The 17660-nt window shown below is 36.8% G+C and overlaps 1 protein-coding gene across 2 annotated transcripts in view; it reads right to left on the bottom strand.

Annotated features, from left to right (window-relative positions):
* The window catches only part of APP-BP1 (Nedd8-activating enzyme E1 regulatory subunit APP-BP1), a 237617-nt gene that overhangs the window by 71857 nt on the left and 148100 nt on the right, over positions 1-17660 (bottom strand). For both annotated transcript variants that reach the window (XM_090376930.1, XM_090376931.1), the window contains one exon: positions 1210-1270. In XM_090376930.1, coding sequence (XP_090233056.1) covers positions 1210-1270 — 61 coding nt within the window. The remainder of the gene's footprint in view (positions 1-1209; positions 1271-17660) is intronic.

Genomic DNA, 17660 nt, shown 5'->3' with positions numbered 1-17660 from the left:
ACCCTTATAAACTGCAGATTCTCCAGCACATAATCAGGGATGACCGTGTGAAACGTAAACAATTCACAGAAGACATGTTGGAGGAAATGGAACAAGATGAACGGGTAAAGACACGGATTTGTTTCATGGACGAGTGCACATTTCATGTTTCGGGAAAGGTGAATAAGCAAAATGTCAGAATTTGGGGGACTGAAAACCCACACTGCGTGCAGGAGTATCAGCGAGATAGCCCAAAGGTGAATGTGTGTTGTGGCATCATGGTTGATCATGTCATTGGACCCTTTTTCTTTCAAGAAGCGACTGTGAGAGTGGATAATTACCAGGACATGCTTGAGCTTTATGTGTATCCTCAATTGGATGAACTGCCAAATGGAGTTATTTTCCAACAGGATGGAGCACCTGTTGGAAAATAATGGAGCACCACAACATTGGGCTTTGAGTGTGAGGAGGTCTCTTGATGACAAGTTTCCTGGCCATTGGATTGGGCATGATGGTCCCATTGGGTGGCCCCCACGTTCACTAGATTTATTCCCTTGTGATTTCTTCTTATGGGGATTCATCAAAGACACAGTCTACAAAGTCTATTGCAGATATCACAGACTTAAAGCACAGGATTACAAATGCAATTACTATAATTAAGCGTGACATTCTTGAAAAAACATGGAATGAACTTTATTACCGATTAGATATTGTTCATGTGACAAGTGGTGCACATGTTGATGTCAGTAAAAACTTCAATTGTTTTTCTGGGGCGCCTCCGTAGCCAGGTGGGCAGGAGCAGCAGTGCGTAGCACATGCTTCTTGATTAGACCGGGGTTCGAGCCTGTGAGCCACCAAATATGGAGGATGCGGAAAGGTCAGGGAATGACCACTGCATATCCCCGGAGCAATATGGCCTTAGTTGCTAATGCTCCTAAAAAAATTAAAATAAAAAATAAAAAAATTGTTTTTCTCACATTTAGAGCAGGTTTTGTGTTTCTATCATTAAAATTACATTTGTTACAAACATTTAAAATTGGTTACACCTTTTTGGGACACCCTGTACATTTCATTGGTAATCTAAATTATATGTGAATGTTGGTAATTACTAATTTCAAGTTTGAAGAGACTTAAAATAGGCATAATTCATTTTTAATCAGATTGTGCTCACTCTCGCTCTCTCTCTCTCATGCATACCTAAATAATACAAATACTGTAAAAGTTTCTTACCTAAACCTTCATTATCCACAAAGTCCTTCACTGCCCTAGCTATAATCCAAAACGGTTTACTCTGCAAAAGAAAGAGCATAATGTTACATATTTTTAACAATGAAAATGAAATCGCTGTGCAAATTACAATTATATTAACAGCAAAATCTCATTAACCCTTCCATTTTCGTGGCACTTAGTTTTAATGATGTGAAGTTTGCGTATTACATAATTTGAAGCACAGTTATTCCATGACATAGAATAGCAGTGTATGAAGAATCCAAAGTCACTTCCCAATATGGAAGGAATATTTCAATTAAAAATTTAAGCAAGCCAACGATTTAGGAAAATTTTCCAAGTTCACAATTGCTTTCTTTAGTCTCTTTTGCATAAACTAATTACAAAATTTGATATTTAACTGAATGTCATTTTCAGTTATTTTTTTTTACACAGAACTTATAAAGGAAGGTTGAATATTGGTGTTCAGTTAAAAAATCTCATAAAAGGAGGGAAAAAAGTCATAAGGTAATCAAAATGATAAGAGTAAAGCTAAAACAGAATATAATTCTTGAGAGGTGTAATGTACACTGATGATATGCTAAATGAAAGAGCTGAAGGCATTACTGAAGAGGAAAAGATTGAAATTGGAGAAATTTTGGATATCACTTATACTGTATTGCCAAGGTAAAAAAAAAAAAAAAGATGATGGAAAATATGAAGTATAGCAAGGAAGTAAAAAAAGATTATTAAAAATATTAAGTATAGAATGTAAGAAAGTACAAATTAAATTAGACTTCAAATGCTGAAACCGGAAGGGGGAAAATTACGGGAAAGCATTAATTGTACCATTGTATAAAAAGAGAAAGAAATTTGAATATGGAAATTATGGAAGAATTTCACCCCTTGATGTATCAAGCTGCTATGCTAGGGTTAGAAATATTGTTGAATGTAACCTTGGGAGGGGAGATTCAGGTTTTAGGCCAAACAGTGGATGCCAGGTCAAATATTTAAAAATGATAGAAAAATCATGCAAAACATAAGAAGAATCTATATTAATGATTTGCTTATCTCGAAAATCAAACAAAAAAAATACTAGATATCCACTCTTTCAAATTACATTGGTCAACAAAATTAAACTTTTTTTTTTTTTTTTTTCATCTAAAATAAATACACTTTTCTAAAATAATTTTTACTTCTGATTTATTATTTCTTATTTATTATTTCTTATTATTTACTTCTGATTGAAAAGATCTGGGTAAGAAATAAAGTGCTTGATCTAAAATTGGAATCTTCAGAAAAATAAATGAAACAAACAAATGGGAAGCAAGTACATATAAAAAAATTAATAATACAGTAGAACTTCGATTACCTGCAAGGGTATGGGACCGAGACCATGACAGATAATAGAATATCTTTCTATACATTAAAACAATTATCCTCCTAATGATATTTATTCAGTCAATAGGAGAAGAGAGATGCAGATTATGTGGTAATACATAACAAATACAAAAATACATAACAGAAGCTTGTTTTACTGTGGTAAAACAAGATTCTGTTTAAGCGTGGTCACGTGCTATGTTTGTCTAACATGACCACGTGGTACCATTCTTGATTTCCATATGTAACATATTTATTTAAATAAACTAAATGCACCAAGGCCTAATATTTTACGATTCTATATCTATATAGTATCGGTGTAGATACATCATAGACAACTCTTAAAGAAAAACTATGATTGTAGTATGAAAGGCACCCACCGAAAATAAGCAACAATAGTCTTCTCTATTAGTGAAGCGTTACTTATTCGGGGTAATACAATACATAACTCGTCGTGAAGGATGAGCACAATGATATACAGATGAAATGATGCCTTTCACACTACGATCGTGGTTTTTCTTTGCTATACCATATGTATCTACACAAATATATAGATATAGTAGCGTATTTATGTATTCACAGCTGAGGAAGAGACACACACAGAGTCAAAAGCGTCTGTAAGTATTTTATTTTATCAAAAGAAGCAAGTGCAGAGAGCAGGGCGAAGCCCCCTGGTGTACATTAAAAATATTATACATGCAATAGACTGGGTCATCTAACTTGTTTATTTTATTACATAACCTAATGAAATTTAACTAAACTTTATTTATTTTTTACCAGGTCATCAAAAAATCATAGTACAGATATCTACATACATACCTATTTTTAATATTTTTACTTACATTGGTCTAGTAACGTCATAAAAAATTTAAAAGAAAACAATATTACATACATACAATTTTGTTCTGTCATTAAAGAAATTTAAAAAACAATATTACAATTAAATTTCTTTTCTAAAAAAGTCAGTCAATTTCTTTTGTTTCATTACCCCTCGAGCCTTTTGGGAGGCAATGTTACGAATTTTAAACAAAAGTAACACTTGCATAGCATTTGCTTCTTCTTGTACCTCAAATGACTCAGTTTCAGCTTCACAGTGGCTAATTGTTTGTTGTTCCATTAGTAGCAGTTTTTTTTCTTCTTCAGTTTCATTCAAAATTGCCACCACTCTTTGCACAATTTCATCGTCATCTAAAATTCCGCATCCATCGTACATTTTGTCCATATCCAGCCAATCGTTTACTTCCTCCATCAAAATATTTTTAAAACCAGGAACATTCGAACATAACTGCAAAATTTCAGTTTCTTTTGGAATGGTTTTTGTATCAGTTGAATATATTTCTGGCCACAACTTATTCCAGCTTCTTTGTATTGTTTGAACTGGAATATCATTCCAGGCATCAGCAACATTTAAAATTGCATCTTTTATATTGTGTAGCTTTTCCAAAACCCTATCAATTATAATTTATTTTCTGTTGAAATGAGTTTTTGAATGAACATTTTGCGATAATGATGTTTCATACTCTCAATCACACCTTGGTCCATCAGTTGAATGAGAGATGTAGTGTTTCCTCAGAAAGTGGCATGATATTTTGACATCATCGCTTTTTAAATCACATACATGTATGGAATGAGTAGACGCATTGTCCATCAGTAACACTGCATATTGTGGTAAACCTTTTCATGTCAAATGTGATCTTACACATGGTACAAATATTTTATGAAACCAATCATAAAATATCTTGGCTCATCCGTGTATGTTTGGTGAGAAATATTTAACTGGCAAAGCATTTAAATTAATATTTTTAAATGATCTAGGCCTTTTTTGGATTTCCTATAACAACCAAAGGTAATTTATGAATACCACTGGCATTAGCACATACCATTATAGTGATGCGATCTTTTATCCCGGTTCCATATCAGTCACTGAGGCCAGTGGCTTTTGAGGTAGTGCCTTCCAATTAATGCCAGTCTCATCGCAGTTGTATATTTGGTCTTTAACAAAACTTTGATCAGCTATTTCCTTCTGTAGTTTTTCACAATAAACAGAAATTGTTATGCTATCTGCACTTAGCTTCTCACCCTGGAAAGACAACTATTGCAAAACTTAAATTTGTCTTACCATTTGATGCTAGACTTGAATGAAGGATCTCGCCTAGTCTTTTATTGATTTCAATGGCTTTTTCAATTATTATAGGTCCCGACAATGGAATTCCTTGGCTACGTTTTTGAATAAACCATTGAAACATTGCAGTATCCAATTGCACATTCTTAGCAAGCTTCATTGTTTTACAACTTTTAACATTACCGTCAGTGGTTTCCATTTTCGACACATGGTTTTCAACTTTGTCTGCATCATGCTTTATATCATTTACTGTTGTTCTTCCTATTCCATAAACCAATGCTATACTTGTAGCGCTTTCACCTTTTCTAAGACGATTGATTATTTCAATTTTTTGTAATAATCCCAACACTACTCATTTATGTTTCTCTGTCATTTCAATGGGTTTACTAAATAAAAATTATTAAAATGTGAAAGAAGAGCTTAAAGTACAACTGCATACAGTGAGTTGTTACAAAGACAGAGACACATGGCGCCAATATCACAATGCATTACGGCATAGTGGGGGTTAAGTGACGGTTAACAGAGACTGACGGTAAATAGGGTGATGGACAAACAAAGTTCTACTGTAACTATAAAAAAAAATCCAATTTAAGGTGAGCAAAACAAAAAAAATTTTAAGGAAATATGGGCACGTAAGAAGGATGGGAAAAAGGAAATTACATAAACAGATATTTGATACAAAAATGAATGAAAATAATCGCAGAAGATAGATCAATGGTGTCAAGCAAGTAGTAGTAGTAGTGGCATGTGATGCAAGAAAGCAAATGTATGAGCTTATGCAGCATCAGCCAAAAGGAAGGAAAAAAAAAAAAAAAAAAAATCGCACCATTCCCTCCAAATGCCTGTCCAGTTCCTCCTTAAATTTATTCAACCTATCAACTTCCACAATGACAGATGGAAGTTTGTTCCAGCAATTAACCACCCGCTGGCTAAAGGAAAATTTCCGCACATCTATTCTACATGTCTTTTCTTAATTTGAATTTATGCCCCCTTAGATTCGTAATCTGAACAAGTGGAAGGATCCCATCAGAATTCAGCGTGCTCAACCCATTCAAGGCCTTATATACCTCAATCAGATCACCGCGCAGGTGTCTAGTCTCCAGCCACTGCAATTTGCAGAACTTAAGCCTCTCTTGGTAAGAGGATCCCTTCATTCCCCTCACCAATCTTGTTGCCCTTCTCTGTACACGCTCAAGTAAATCTACATCCTTCCTAAAATGAGGCCTCCAGACCTGTACGCAGTACTCAAGCCATGGCCTGACCATTGCCTTATACAGAGGGATAATCACCTCCTTTTCCCTGCTAGCAAAACTCCTATATATCATTGATAAAACCCCATGACCTGCCCTGGCAGCCTGTCTGCATTGCTCAGAAAACTTCATATCTGCCTGCACAATTACTTCCAGATGTTTTTCATTTTCTACCACCTTAAGTGTAGTACCACACAGTTGGTACGTTTCTCTGGGGTTACTTCTACCCATACGCAGTACTTTGCATTTGTCAAGGTTAAACTTCAGTTGCCACTTCTTAGCTCATCTGCCCAAATTATCTAGATCCTGTTGCAGTAGCACACTGCCATTACTGTCATTAACAACCCTGCCAACCTTTGTATCATCTGCAAACTTCGACATTAAGCCTGATATACCTTCATCAATATCATTGATAAATATACAAAACAACAGTGGACGTAACACCGAACCCTGTGGGACTCCACTAATAACATTAGTCCAAGAAGAGCAGCACCTATTGATTACCACCCTCTGTCTTCTAGCACTTAACCATCCTTTTATCCATTGTAGCAACTTACCCTTAATACCATTCTGCTCCAATTTGTACAATAGTCTTCCATGCGCAACAATGTCAAAATCTTTCCTGAAATCCAAATATATGATATCAAAATTATTTTTCGCATCCAGTTCCTTTGTAACCACATCATAATATCCTATCAAATTTGTCAGACAAGACTTTCCCTTAACCAGCGACACCATTATTTTACCCGGAACAGAAGTTAAACTAACTGGTCTGTAATTACTTGTGTCACCCTTCGATCCCCCTTTGTGAATTGGGGATACATTTGCACATCTCCAGTCCGTGGAAACCTCCCCTGCGTCCAAGGATGCTCTCATAATTATGGCTAAGGGTTTGCTTAGTTGCTTTGCCGTCTCCTTTAATATAACTGGATAGATCCCATCCACCCCAGGTGCTTTTCTTACGTTTAACTTCAACAATTTCTCTTCCACTTTGCTCTCGGTTATTACAAAATCATTAAGTATCTTGCTACAATTTGATAACCTTCTGCCATTTTCAAACCTTAATAATTCCTCACATGTGGATGTAGATGCAAAATACTCACTCAGTTTGTTTGCTCTCTGAGAAGGATCATCAACAGTCGAACCATCGATGTCAAGTGGACCAATCAGATTCATCCCCTTCCTTTTAGAGTTTATATAAGTAAAGAAATCCTTGCTGTTTTTCTTAGCATCTTTTGCCAAGGATTTCTTGTAATCTGCCTTCGCCTGCCGAACCTCCTTTGTGACCTGATTACAGATTAACTTATATCTGCCATAGGCTTCTATGTCGCCTGATAATTTATATGCATCCCATGCATTTTTCTTCTCTGTTACGAGTCTCATTAGTTCATTTGACAACCATTTAGGCCTAAACCTTGAACAATATTTCTTAATAGGTATGAACCTTTTAGTAGCTTCCACGATCAATTTCTTGAATGCTTCCCACTTAGAATTCACTGTTGGTAACATCGTCAGTTGATCCCACTGTACAGAATTTAAAAACTGTCGGAGACCACTGTACTCGCCTTTACAGAAGCAAAAACCCTTTCCTTTACCCCTGATAGTAGTTAAATCTTTAAGTAAATCCCACATCAGTACATTGTGATCACTGCCAGCTAGTGGTTCTTTTATCTGCAAATTCCTAATACATGAATGATCACTGCTGATAACCAGATCAAGAGTATTACTTTCTCTGGTTGCCTCTTGAACATGCTGCTGCAGAAAAAAATCATCCAATAAATCCACAGAAGTCTGACTAGTGTGTGAGTGCCCAACCCACAAGTTCCAGTCAATATCTGGGAAGTTGAAATCCCCCATTATAAGACATTCCGATTTACTAGCCCACTCTATTTCTCTGTACAATTGTTCATTGTACTCATTCAAGTCATTAGGCCTATAACACACTCCTACTCTTATTTTTGCTTTCGCAGTGCTTATGTCACTCCAAACTGACTCAACAGTGCACTGTTCATCTATATCAACTGGATGCACTTCTTTTGATTTTATGTATCAGAACGAAGTGTGCTTACTCTAGTTAGAGCTAAAAATCTAAAAGGAAATAAGATAGAATGGAAGAAAATAGTGAATGTAAAGCTGAAGAACTGATTTCCAGTACCATAGCAACCTGTTTATCAACTGGATATAATAGATTTGAATAATAATCACAAGAACTTATAAAAAGAACTTAACTTTTTATGTTAAATATCCTCTATCACTGCCTACTTCATAGTAACATTGATGAATAGTATGTTTATGGTTTGTATAAAATAATGCAACTACATTACCTAGCCATTCTACATGACTTTCAAACGCAAACAGAATAACTTTCATTCACAACAATTTGTTTTCTTTCCCAACATTCAGTGCCTATGACATTTCTAACTTCACACATTATCGAATCCATTAAAAGTGACTCAAAAAAAAAAAAGGGGAGAAAAAATGCAGATCATAAAATACAGTAGAATCCAATCTAAGGTTGACTTCAGAATAAGATCTCTATACCTTAAATTGAGAAAATGCATAAATGAGGACTATACGAACGAACCAGAAAATGACTGCATTGATAATCAAAAATATTTGCAAAATATCTAATAAAAATTTTAAAACTGTAATTCTACAAATAACAGAAAAACTTTGTTGTGCCTAAACTCCTGTGTGTCATGAAATAATTTATTCTTCTCTATTCTCAATAAAAATGAATAACAGTGAATCTAAGGCAGAAGTCTCATGCTACAACAGATATAAAACATGTTAGTAAAAGAAGTATTAGAATGTAGCATTAAACAAACTAACTTGGCTAACGAATACAGTAATACCCCGACTTACGCTACCCCGACTTACGCGAACTCAGAGTTACGCGGTTCTTGATTTTTTCGTTTGGCAACGCTGCCGCCCACTATCTTCAAGGTCGTTTTTCATATGTTATCGATATACGGTGCGACGGCGGAGAATGAGAGCGAAAGATGAACAAAATTCAACTTTGCTGCTTTTATGTTTTTTATATCAGTGAAGGGGAAACACATTTCACCATAATGTAACCTAAAAACCAACACAATTCCAGCTATCGATATAATCGCAAATGCAATTAGATCGAGTTTACTACCAGTTTATAACAGATTTCACTAGCAGAAACGCAACTGGATTTTTATTGTTTTATGGTAGTAACCCCTAGAAATGTGAGGTGTTAATAGTGTATCTCTGCCTTTATGGTGTTGTTTATTCAGTTGCTACATGCGCGCAGCTTTGTTTATGCGTATCAAGCGTGCCTCCTCGTTTTGTAATTGTGCTTTATTCCCTAAAAAGGAGTAAAATACTTAAAAGGTGTGAAAAGGAAGCGTCCTGGTGAAGACACTACAGATTCAGAGAGAAAAAGAAAAGCAATTATCGATAAACAGAGGCGGACTGGATCAAAAATTCTTACCCGGGAAAATTTATAGTGGCCTCATACTATGGTTTATGGCCAAAATCACACCGGCCTCCGGCCCACCGGGGTTTCCCCGGTGAGGCTTATGGCCAGTCCGCCTCTGTCGATAGAGAAAAAATATGAAATTGTGAAACGCTTTGAGCGAAATGAAAGACCATGTGATATTGCACGTGCTACAGGCCTAAATGAAGCCACGGCGAAAAGCACATGACAATTGCAAACTTGACAGGTTGAAAATTGAAAAGGACTCAATTGTAAAGGGCTTAAAAATTTTAGAAAACATAGACTCCAACGAAGAACGCGTTATAGCTACAAAGCAAGGAATAAAAAAATTATTAGCTTGCTACGAAGAAATTCTGCGTGAAAAAAAGAAGGCGCTGTGTCGTCAGACGAATTTGTTAGATTTTATGAAGCCACCGACATCGAAATAACTTTTTTACGTAAGTCATTTGTTTTTTTAATACATATTTTGTATTAATATGTATAAAGAACTGCAATTTTATTAATATTTTTCTTCTAAACTAGTGTTTTTGTTAGTCCTTGGTCCCAATTAAGCAAAATTTATATGTATTTATATGCAAAGTTGTACCCCGACTTACGCGAATTCGACTTACGCGATTTTCGTCGGACCCACCTATCGCGTAACTTCGGGGTATTACTGTATATTAATCTCGTATTTTGGAAGCTCTTTACCAGAAGTTAACCCAGAAGTTGCACTATTTAAAATAGTATACAACTTCCCAGACCAGGGTTAAAACCTTGGTCTTAGGAAATAGCATACAATTTAAATAAATTGTAATTACTACATCACTGGAGCAGCACCGTTTATTGAAAGTGTGTAGTGCAATACCAAGGCAACTTGGAGTGAAGTGCCAAAACAATTTGAGTTTCACCAAACTTCTCCTTGAATTTGTCCATATATGGATAATAAAATCAGTATATCACCAGCAGATCAACACTGATGGAATCCATACTGGCAAACATTGATCAGATGAAAAATTTCAAAATGGTTTAGGAGTTGGCAGTTAATGGATTTCTCCGTTACTTTAGAAAGAGTAGAGGTAAGTGCAATGGAACAATAATTGGATAGGAGGGATTTTTCAGCCTTTTTAGGAATTTGCTGGATATGCACAAATTTCCATGCAGGCGGAAAAACACCAGTAAAATAAGAAATTGTAAAAAAAAAAAAAAAAGGGACAAAACAGGAGTAAGCTCAGGCGCACAGGTTTTGAGAACAAGTGGAGAAATATCATCAGGTCCTTGGAGCTTTCTTGACATCAAGATTGTTCAAAATTCTTCTGACATCCTTTTAATGGTAGATCACAGGAGGTATTGAGTGGGTGGTATACCAGGGATTGGTAGGAGCTGATTCACCAAGATAGTCAATAAAAGAGTTAGAAGGAAAGAAGGATGCTAGTAAGTCAGCTTTATCTTTATCTGAGGTGGCAAATAGAACCATTATTTTTTTAACAGAGGTGGGAGTACAGATGGGCAAAAACAGCAAGAGACCTGAATTTTTCAATATACCCTTTGGACAAGAAGCAAGTTTTCTACTCTTAGCCTGTTCTAAGAGTAGAAAATCTAGTTTAGACCTGATTAAAAACTAGTTCAGACTGATTAAAAATCTACTTTAAAATTGTCTGATCATGCCAGTGAAATTATTCTTGTAGTGATGAAATCCTTTATTCCACACTCCACCTTAAAATCTCTTCCTTTACCTAAACAATTTTAAAGCAGATTTTTAATCAGTGAAATTGACTGACAAAAACTGACATCAGGAGATTTAAAACAGTAATCCACCAAGGAGAAGAAGAATAGAAATCTTGCAGTCACCCCATTTTGCATTCTTGTAATGCCAAAGAACATGAGGCTGAGAGTGGCCATGAGAGAAAGACTCCAGTGGAAAAGAGACCATCACTAAGTTGTGATCTGAGGTGTCTAGAAGACCACTCACCTCAATATTGCACTTAGGTCTGTTCATGAAAAAAAGATCAAGTGTTCGCTGGGTGGTTAGGATTGGCTGGCATTCTGGTAGGTAAATGAATAATCTGTGCGAGGTCATTAGTAACTGAAAAAGCCTCAGTATGGTTCACATGACTAGAAAACTGTAGCCAGCTAGAACTATGAACATTAAACTTGCCTAGAAAAATAACCTCACTTTTAGGAAAGTTGGACTGCAGAAAGTCATTTCAAAGAAAGAAAGTCAAAGAGTTCCAAATGATTAGTAGAATTGTGAGATTGATAGACACAACAGAAGGGGTAGGCAGATAATCTGCAAACTTGGACATTAAGACTTATATTCTTTCATCAATGTCATTAACAAATACTGAAAACCACAACGTACTCTGGCACTGAACCCCAAGGGACCCACTAATAACATGTGAAGCCTGATGTAGCTGCATGGTCAGAAGCTAAAATGCAGTAGTACACACTGAGTGGACCATGGTTCAAGCCCACATTACAGTAAATACAATTAGCGATTGCATTCATGATTTATTGTAAACTCCTCTGACGCGATCGTTGTGCCCAAGTATAAACATTATTTCAAGAAGAGCAGTGCCCATTGATAATCACTCTGTCCTCCCACTCAACCATTCCTTTATCCACAGCAGCAACTTATCCCAAATGCTGCACTGAACCCCAAGGGAATTTTTGGGGTTCAGTGCAGCAACCAAACGGGAACAGTCAAAAGCTTTTCTGAAATTAAAAATTATTTTTTGCATCCAGTTCCTTTGTTACTGCATGATCGTATCCAATTAGATTGAGCATATTGCGGCTCATTCCAATTGGATCATATCCAATTGGAATGAGCCGCAGCCTGGAAAATAAGATGCAGGATATTTCAGAGACTGCTGGGAATCATTGGGGTACAAGTAAACACATGGGTTGTGTTAGGGTAGCTAAGAAAAAGAACAGGTGCATGTATACTTGTGTGTACACCAATGCTAGGAGTTTAGTAAATAAATTTGATGAATTTGAGGTATTGCTCAAAACATCAAAGGCAGATATTGTGGGGATTTCAGAGACGTGGTGTCACACAGATATAAGAAATGCAGAACTGGAATTTGGGGAGTACAATGTGTACAGAAAGGATAGACAGGATAGGAAGGGAGGAGGGGTTATGCTATTAATTAAGAAACACATAAAATCCAAGGAAGTGAAGCCAGTCGACATCGCTGGACAGTGCAGTGTCGAGTCAGTTTGGTGTGACATAAGCATTGGGAGATCAAAATTGAGAGTAGGAGTGTGCTATAGGCCTAATGACTCTGATGAGTATAATAAGAAACTGTTCGGAGAAATAGAGTGGGCCAGTAAATCAGAGAGTCTTATAATGGGGGATTTTAATTTCCCAGATATTGACTGGAATTTGGGGGCTGGTCACTCACACAGTAGCAAGGCTTTTGTGGATTTATTGGATGATTGTTTTCTACATCAGCATGTTCGGGAGGCAACTAGAGGGAGTAATACTCTTGATTTGATTATCAGTAGTGATTCTTCATGCATTCAGAATCTGCAGATAAATGAACCACTTGGTGGCAGTGATCACAGTGTGCTGAAGTGGGAGTTACTCAAAGAGGTAACTACCATTAGGGGTAAAGGGAAGGGGTATTGCTTTCGTAAAGGCGACTACAATGGACTGAGACAGTATTTAAATTCTATACAGTGGGATCAACTGATGATATTGCCAACAGCAAATTCAAAATGGGAAGCATTCAAAGAACTTATCGTGGAAGCTACTAGGCTTTACATACCAACTAAGAAATATTGTTCAAGGTTTAGGCCTAAATGGTTGTCAGATGAACTAATGAGGCATATGGCAGAGAAGAAAAATGCATGGGATACATACAAATTAACACGTGACACGGATGCCTATGATAGATACAAGTTGATCTGTAACCAAGTTACAAAGGAGGTTAGGCAGGCGAAGGCAGATTACGAGAGATCCTTGGCAAGGGATGCGAAGAAAAACAGCAAAGAGTTCTTTACTTATGTAAACTCTAGAAGGAAGGGGATGAATCAGATTGGTCCACTTGAGATCGATGGGTCAACTGTTGATGACCCTGCTCGGGTAGCTAACAAACTAAATGAATATTTTGCATCGACATTCACACATGAGGAGTTATTCAGCGAGGGGAATGCCAGAGGTGTATTCAACTCTAGCAGTAAGCTAGAGAATCTTGTAATAACTGAGAGCAAAGTGGAGGAGAAATTGTTGAAGATAAACACAAGAAAGGCACCTGGGGTGGATGGGATCTATCCAGTTATATTAAAGGAGGCAGCAAAGGAGGTAAGCAAACCCTTAGCCATAATTATGAGAGCTTCCTTGGACTCAGGGGAGGTACCCATTGACTGGAGATGTGCAAATGTGACCCCAATTCACAAAGGGGGATCAAAGGCTGACACAAGTAATTATAGACCTGTGAGTTTAACTTCTGTTCCCGGAAAATTAATGGAGGCACTGGTGAAAGAAGCACTGCAGGATCATCTAGACAAGACTTCAGTTATAGCTAGGACACAGCATGGTTTTGTTAAGGGGAAGTCTTGCCTGACCAATTTGATTGGATACTATGATGCAGTCACAAAAGAACTGGATGCAGGGAATAACTTTGATATTATATACTTGGATCTTAGAAAGGCTTTTGATACTGTTGCACATGGAAGACTGCTGCACAAATTGGAGCAGTGTGGCATTGGAGGCAAGTTGCTGCTATGGATAAAGGGGTGGTTGAGGGGGAGAAGACAGAGAGTGGTAATCAATGGACACTGCTCATCGTGGACTAATGTTATTAGTGGGGTCCCTCAGGGTTCAGTATTGGGGCCTTTATTGTTTTCTGTATTTATAAATGATATTGATGATGGTATATCAGGCTTAATGTCCAAGTTTGCAGACGATACAAAGGTTGGCAGGGTTGTCAAGGACACTACTGACACTATGCTGCTGCAACAGGATTTGGAAAGGTTGAGCAGATGGGCTTCGAGGTGGCAAATGAAGTTTAATATTGACAAATGTAAAGTACTACATATGGGAAACAGCAACCCCAGAGCAACGTATCAACTCTGTGGTACTACACTGACAGTGGTAGAGAATGAAAGGGACCTGGGGGTGGTGGTGCAGGCAGATATGAAGTTCTCTGAGCAGTGCAGACGAGCTGCAAGAGTAGCTCATGGTGTATTGTCAATGATATATACAAATTTTTCTAGCAGGGATAAGGAGGTGATTATTCCCTTGTATAAGGCAATGGTCAGGCCACACCTAGAGTACTGTATACAGGCATTTCAGGAAGGATGTAGAGCTGCTGGAACGAGTACAGAGAAGGGCAACTAGATTGGTGAATGGGACAAAGGGGTTCTCTTACGAAGAAAGGCTTAAGTTTTGCAAATTACAGTGTCTGGAAACTAGGCACCAGCGGGGTGATCTGATAGAGGTGTACAAAGCCTTGAATGGTTTGAGCATGCTCAATGCTGATGGGATTCTTCCTCTAGCTCAGAAAAATCACCTGAGAGGGCATAAATTCAAATTGAGGAAAGACAGATGTAGGATAGATGTGCGGAAATTTGCCTTTAGCCAGCGGGTGGTTGGTGGGTGGAACAGACTTCCATCCCTTGTCGTGGAAGTTGATAGCCTAAATAAGTTTAAGGCTCAGCTGGACAGGTATTTCGAACGAACAGAGGGGTGAAGTGGAAGTGGTTATTTTTATTTATTTATGTTACTTTTTTTTTTTTTTTTTTTTTTTGGCTGATGCTGCATAAGCTTGCTTTCTTGCATCAAATGCCTCTACTAATGCTAATGCTAATGCTAATTGGTCAGACAAGACTGCCTCCTTGACAAACCCATACTGTGATTACTATATAATTGCATTCATGTCTACACAGTCTTGCATCACTTCTTTAACCAGTAACTCCATTCTCTGAAACAGAACGTCATGCTTACAGGTTTGTAAATACTCACTTCAGCAATCTTTAATCCCCTCTGCAAATTGGGGATACACTTGTACATGTCCAATTCATAAGGTCCTCCCTTGAAACCACGGATGCTCACTCTTCTGCTGCTTCTTTTAATATAGTGGATAAATCCCATCTGCCTTAGGTATCTTATGTACTTTTAGCTTCAGCAATTTCTCTTCCTGCTTTCCTCTCAATTATCACAAAATCTTTTATCACCCTGTTAGAAATTGATATATACTTCTGTCATCCCCATCCCTTAAAAAAACTCTTCACATATGAATGTACATGCAAAATATCTAATCAGTTCATCAGCAGCAGTTATACCATTCATATCTAGTGGACTTTCTTATACTTACTATATATACTTTATCCTTTTGTATCCCTTGATAATTTATACACATCCATGTATTCTACTTCTCTGTCATTAGTGTCATCAGTTCATTTGACATACATTAGGTTTAAGCCTTAAACAGTATCTCTTAGTCAGCATAAAAAGTCCAACAGTTTTTACAAATATTTCCCTGAATTTGCAACTGGTAGGAGCATCATCAGCTGATGCCGCTGAATAGAATTTTGAAACTGTCTGAGACCATTGTAATACTTTCAAAAAAAGCAAAATCCTTCCTCTTTACCTCTGACACATCTTTAAGGAACTCTCACACCCATACACCATGACCACTACCATCTAGTGGTTCGTTCCTTTATAACGCAATTCTTAATACACAAAGAATCATTGCTGATAATCAGATCTGGAGTATTGCTTTGTCTCGTTTCATGATCAGTGCTGACTGATGTTTAATCAATCATGAATTTGATAATGAAATTGATATTTCTTATGGGATATGTCAATCAGTTTTAACACAAGGTTTGAGAATTCAATATATTTCAGCCAGTTTATGCCCTGCATCCTCACTGATAATTAGAGAAGATACTCTTACATTGAGTGGACTGAACCTTTATTTCTGGGTCATGGGCATACACCCATGATTCATCACCTGTAATGATGGAAAAAACAAAAGTATGTGTTACCAGCATTACTGGTGATGAATCATGGGTGTATGCCCATGACCCAGAAATAAAGGTTCAGTCCACTCAATGTAAGAGTATCTTCTCCAAGGCCCAAAAATCAAGACAATCTCCAAATGTGAAGATCATGCTTATCATATATATTTGGACTAACAAGGCACTCTTTATTATGAATTTGTTATGTATAGTCAAACAGCAAATTAAGAAGCTTTAGAATGATTGTACAATGTTGTTCAGAGAAAATGGGCTTCCAGGAACTAGTGTTTGCATCACGACAATTCCTCTACACACCAAGTGCTTTCTATTAAAGAATTTGCACTCCATCCCTACAATCTCTCATCCTCCACAATCACCAGATTTAGGTCACTAATTTTTTTTTTCCCCTCTCAAGCTCAAAGCATCTTGAAAGCACTCAGATTTATGCCTAAGGAAATTATTCAAAATGCTACATAGGAACTACTGTATTAACAATTCCAAAAGAAACCTATCATAAATGTCTCCAGAAGTTGCAGAATTGGAATTGGTCCTGGTATTAAGCAGATTCCTGCATATAGCCAGTAAGCCTCATCAATTCTTAAATATTAGTTCAGTCTGTGAACTCTTTTTGATCACATTCCATTTATGGGGAATTGGCTGGGACTACAAAAGACGAGTCCCTTGACTAGTATCCAAGATGAAGGCAATCAAAAGTTTAAATAAACAAATAAAACTTTAGCTCAAGGTGACATCAAAACCTTTGGCTACAGTACTATTCCTGCTAAATTCTGAAAAATCAAAATCCATAATGCTTTTAACACAAATCAATTTTTCTACCAAAATGCACTAAAGCTATGTTGCAGATTAAGAATAATATTTATTGTGGTTCACATGATCCAGTGTATTGGGCCATATGAGCCACAATAATTTCCAGGATAATAATTTTTGGGGCACTTTGCATTTATTATTATATCAAAAATGAACTAAAACATTTCAATTAAGCATCCAAACTGACATTTTTCCAATTTGGGAGAGAGGTGGACAATAAATTCTCTCTTTTTGTTGTCTTCTTGGCACTTTTCTTTGCAAGCATGCATCCCACACAAGATATCCTTTTCCAGCCATAACCTATAATAATTTCATGTCAACACAAACTACAAAATGCAAACCCACTTACTTTTTTTCAAACAAAAATACAAAGTAACACAGCATTTTCTCTTAAACCTTTATTCTTCCAGCACTACTTCAGACAAACTGTTGTTCATGTCTGAAGATGCAACAATTGCAACTTTACTATATCTAAAACAAACAC

The sequence above is a fragment of the Mastigoproctus giganteus genome, chromosome 7 (assembly GCF_048544385.1).
Source record: "Mastigoproctus giganteus isolate SK-2022 chromosome 7, ASM4854438v1, whole genome shotgun sequence".
Taxonomy (NCBI): Eukaryota; Metazoa; Arthropoda; class Arachnida; order Uropygi; family Thelyphonidae; genus Mastigoproctus; species Mastigoproctus giganteus.
This window is presented reverse-complemented; position numbering and strand designations above follow the sequence as displayed.